The following is a 4,473-nucleotide window of genomic DNA, read 5'->3' as shown; positions in this document are numbered from 1 at the left end:
TCATGATGACACAGTCTTGTTTAATTCTTCCAAGCGTAAAGTTCTTACTTTTCAATATATTAGTACAAATAATAGTGCATTTCATTAATAATACTGTTGCGTCCCTGCGGGTCGTCTAAGGCGGTTATTCATGAATCTGCTGTATTCGTCTCCGGGAGAACGTTGCTAAGCGTTGTTGTGAAACAACGGCGGACATCTTGAGAGAGAGATCGGCCATCTTGAGTCTCGCGACGGATGTCATTCCGGGCGGACATATTTGAGATACGATTACCATTATTACCCGTTCTGTGTTCCTTGTTTAATTGTGTGTTCTGTGTTATTATTAAAGTTCTTTTTGTTCTTTTAAAAGAGTGTTAATCATTGACGTCCCGGTACGCGAGTGCCGTTTGTGTCGCGCGTGTTCGAGTATTATCGAAGTCGACGCGCGGACGCAACAATATCAATACCGTTTGAATCATCGACGGATACACATGTGATGATGACGCTGTCGACTGACTTGCTAGATTATACTCGGGTTTTGGTAAGTCATTCTTATGTCACTTATTTATTTAATTATTTATTTAAATAGGAAGACCCCTTTAGTATACAACAGAGATTATTAACATCAGCGAAAGACACAAAAGATTAATAACATAACATGTTACAGTAAAGAAACATTTAGTGCAAGTAGCGTTAGCACGTTAGACAATAACTAATCATCGTTTAAAAGAGCTAAGAGACATCCGGAAAAAAATTCTATCGTTTGGAGAATGCGTTCACTGATAAGTATACCCGATTCAGAAGTTTAAATTTACCATAGAAGGTACGATGTTCTTCGTAGAAAATTAATTTATGTCTAACTAAGAGGCCTGCTTGGAATATGCAATTTTACGCGATCTAGTAAACCTAGGCAAGTAATCTGCTCGCTAATCAGCTTAAAAAGAAATAACAAGTCTAAAAAGGTTCTTTTATTTTCTAATATGGTAAATATGCCGATGAAGGAAGGCAGTCCCGATGACCTTGACCTTGACATATGTTGTCAAGGTCATGATCCTGAAATATAATCCTTATATAATTTTTTTTTCATTTCCCGAAGTTGGGGATGTCTTTCAATACTCAAAATAGCTGCTACATCTTTCAAACTTTTTTTGTTAATAATTTTTTAATAAAAAACGGGCGACGGTTGAAACTTTTTGAATGTTGTTCAGGGTCATGACCTTGACAACATATATCAAGATCAAGGGCATCAGGATTGCCTCCCTTTATCAGCATATTTACCTCCAATATTATCAACTTAAGCTTGCTTAACATGAAATTATATGAATAATCAGAAAAACACATGGGCCTTATCACTTATTCATTTCAATTTGATTTTCGAATGTAACAACTAATATTGCGCATGTTAAAGTTTAAATACGAATTTAATTTTTATATATTGTTATCTATACTGAAGATACTAAGATCCATAGATCTTAATATCTTAAGCCCGTATTCTGAGCTCACGTCTATCACTAAATGTGCCTCTAAATGTGCCTTAGATGACACGATAAATGTGGCGGCATTCTGAGCGCATATTTAGCGCCACATTTAGAGGCAGATCGCCATTTTTAACCTAAATGCGCAACTTTATAGTGAAAATCGTATTCTGTACCACATTTATAGCACATTTATGCCATTCTCGATAAATGTACTAATAAATGTACCCGAGAGCACATTTATAGGTATATTTATACATAATAGCGACGCCTTGTACTCGATGCTTCGCAAGTTGATTAATTCTATCACTGTTATACAATTTATTTCATTAATAAAATTATTATAGATCAAGTTTCTGTAAATAATAGAACTTCTTTACATAACAATATTAATGATATTTGATCAATTCTGAAATTTCTTCTAAAAGTATAGTTCTATAAAGTGCAATGAAAGGTGCATTTTGTTTAACACTGTTTTCACTTCGAAGGATTAATTAGGACGAAGAATTTTGCACTTTGAAGCGAAACTAGCTTGAAAGAGCGCACTTAACTGCAATATTATAGATGTATTTGACGATTATGACTTAAAATAAATAAAATTAAGAAGTTAAAAGAGGCAATAAAATGATAATATCAGTAAATATCAATAAATATCAATTCTCTTCTTATTGATTATGGCTTAGTTTATGCCGATATACTTTAATACGTACTACATTGGCCAATCATAGCCATTCTTCTTAAAGAATGGAACGGCTGTAATTACACAATATAGTATTAAATTTACGTATTAAAATATATTGGTGTGAACTAAGGCCATTGATCATGCGATCGAAATTTGGGAAATAAATGCAGTGCGTGATCGTGGCCCACGGGTATTTCAAAATAGAATAGACGTTTTTGAAGTTTATAATGATCGCAAGTTCCGACAAAAATATCGGTTAATTAAAGAATGTTGTTACAATTATATGCGTTTTGTGTTGCAATGGCGTCGAAAGAAAGATCGAAATAAAATTTACTAATTTAATTCATGGTGCGTGATATAATGAATTGACGGCCAATCACAGGGCCATATGCGCGTAATAAGCACGATATACAACACGGTAATCATAAATGTACCTCTAAGTTAGAGGCGCTATAAATGTGCGATGAGAATATGACTGACTTTAGTTGTATTACTAGTATATTTATTTGCGCCTCTAAATGTGGCACTCTAAATGTGCCTCTAAATGTGTGCTCAGAATAAGGGCCTTAATATTTAGCAGTTACAGGCAAAGTAACTAATTGTAAGTAAGTAAATAAAAGAGTATACTCTTTTTACCAACCTAATTTTTTACTTATTTACAATTAGTTATTTTACCTATAAGTAACTGCTATTTTATTTGAACTTCTTGCCACACAGCAGCACGTTGCGTTATTAGCCATCTTTCGCAATCCAGCGATGCGACAGTTACATTGGGACAATATGTCGGCCATTGCAGGGTTCGATTTGACACCGGATGCTGGTACAACATTAAGAAAAATAATCAATATGAACTTGATGGAAGACTTAGAAAAGTAATGTAAAATCTTAATATCTTGTACGATTCTACAATAAAATTGAGATGATTTTTAACATAATTTTATGATAATATTTTATAATAGTGTTTAATTATATAAGCAAATTATATTTTGGTAAAACTTATAAAATTGCTTAAATAACTAAAATTATGTCATTCAAAACTTGAAGTTACGGTTTATATGACTTATATAAGTCGGCTTTCCTATCTAGATGACTGCTAGTAGTCGATTGCCGAGAAATGTGTCAATATAGTGTGAAACAAATATCGAGTTACTGCTAAGCTACTTGGAATAATTGCGCACACACACACACACACACATACACAAGCGCGCGCATGCGCGCACGCACGCACGCACGATATGCTACTTGTTATATAGTTCAGTTGCTAACAATACTTTACCGTTATTTTCAACTCGCTATCAGATACTTGAAAGGAAAAGTCGGTCGCAAAAATGATAACTTTAGAACTAATTATATTATATAATCTTTATATAAAATAATTATATTATATAATAATTATGGATCAAAGTAAAATTTAGGTATTGACTTATTTATTGAAGTAAATTTAAATCGTTAAAGATTGAAAATTTAAGATAATTAAGAAAAATAATAATATTTTGCAGATATGAGATAATCAGTAGCGGCGCGACAAGGGAATTAGCGCACGAGCAATCACTTACGAAAATGATAAGCGATTGGGAAAGCATGTTTTTTATTACTGTGCCATACAAAGACACACATGTTTCGATTTTAACACAGTTGGATGATATACTGATGCTGTTAGAGGAGCACATAGTTAAAATACAGGCAATGCGAGGATCGGCTTTTATAAAAGTCATCGAGGACGAAGTCAAATTCTTTTATAAACTACTTCATCGCATGCAATCGACAATTGACGAATGGACGAAGGTAAATATTTGTCAGTCTTCAAAAATTGAATCAGTGAAATCGAAAAATACATAAGTTACACACAGAAATATACACAGTTTCTTTGAAAATTTATTTATAAAAACACAAGTTGAATTGTAAATTATACAACATACACATACACGCACGTATGTGTTTATGTATATGTGCGCGCGTGCATATGACGATGTATATATGTTTATGTATGTATGTATATACGTATGTATAATATATATATATGTATATATACTATGTATATACAAATGTATGTATACAGGGTGTCCTAGACTACCCTAACACCCCTTTTCTTTCAAAAACTAAGCATTTTAGAGAAAAACGTCTTAAACAAAAATTGTATGGTTTTGAGGGGAACATAAGATGGTGTCATTGGTTTGACCTTGGATGGCATCGTTAAGGTCACGTCAAGGACACCTTTAATTTCTTAAATGGAATCCTTTATTTTTCATTGCATATTCTTATAGCTTATCCCGAAAGCTTTCCAAAACATTATAATAAAGTATTTTTTTATTAAGTACTTTTTGAGTTATTTTATAT

The 4,473-nt window shown here is 32.8% G+C and overlaps 1 protein-coding gene across 1 annotated transcript in view; it reads left to right on the top strand.

Moving 5' to 3' along the window:
* LOC115238743 (dynein heavy chain 12, axonemal-like) overlaps nucleotides 1-4,473 on the top strand; it is a 132,510-nt gene that overhangs the window by 106,046 nt on the left and 21,991 nt on the right. The window contains exons 3-4 of the mRNA XM_029812790.1: nucleotides 2,854-3,008; nucleotides 3,636-3,921. Of these exons, the coding sequence (XP_029668650.1) occupies nucleotides 2,854-3,008; nucleotides 3,636-3,921 (441 nt within the window). The remainder of the gene's footprint in view (nucleotides 1-2,853; nucleotides 3,009-3,635; nucleotides 3,922-4,473) is intronic.

This window comes from Formica exsecta, unplaced genomic scaffold (assembly GCF_003651465.1).
Source record: "Formica exsecta isolate Colony F162 unplaced genomic scaffold, ASM365146v1 scaffold357, whole genome shotgun sequence".
Lineage (NCBI taxonomy): Eukaryota > Metazoa > Arthropoda > Insecta > Hymenoptera > Formicidae > Formica > Formica exsecta.
Note: the sequence above shows the minus strand (reverse complement) of the source record. Positions and strands in the feature narration are given on the sequence as shown.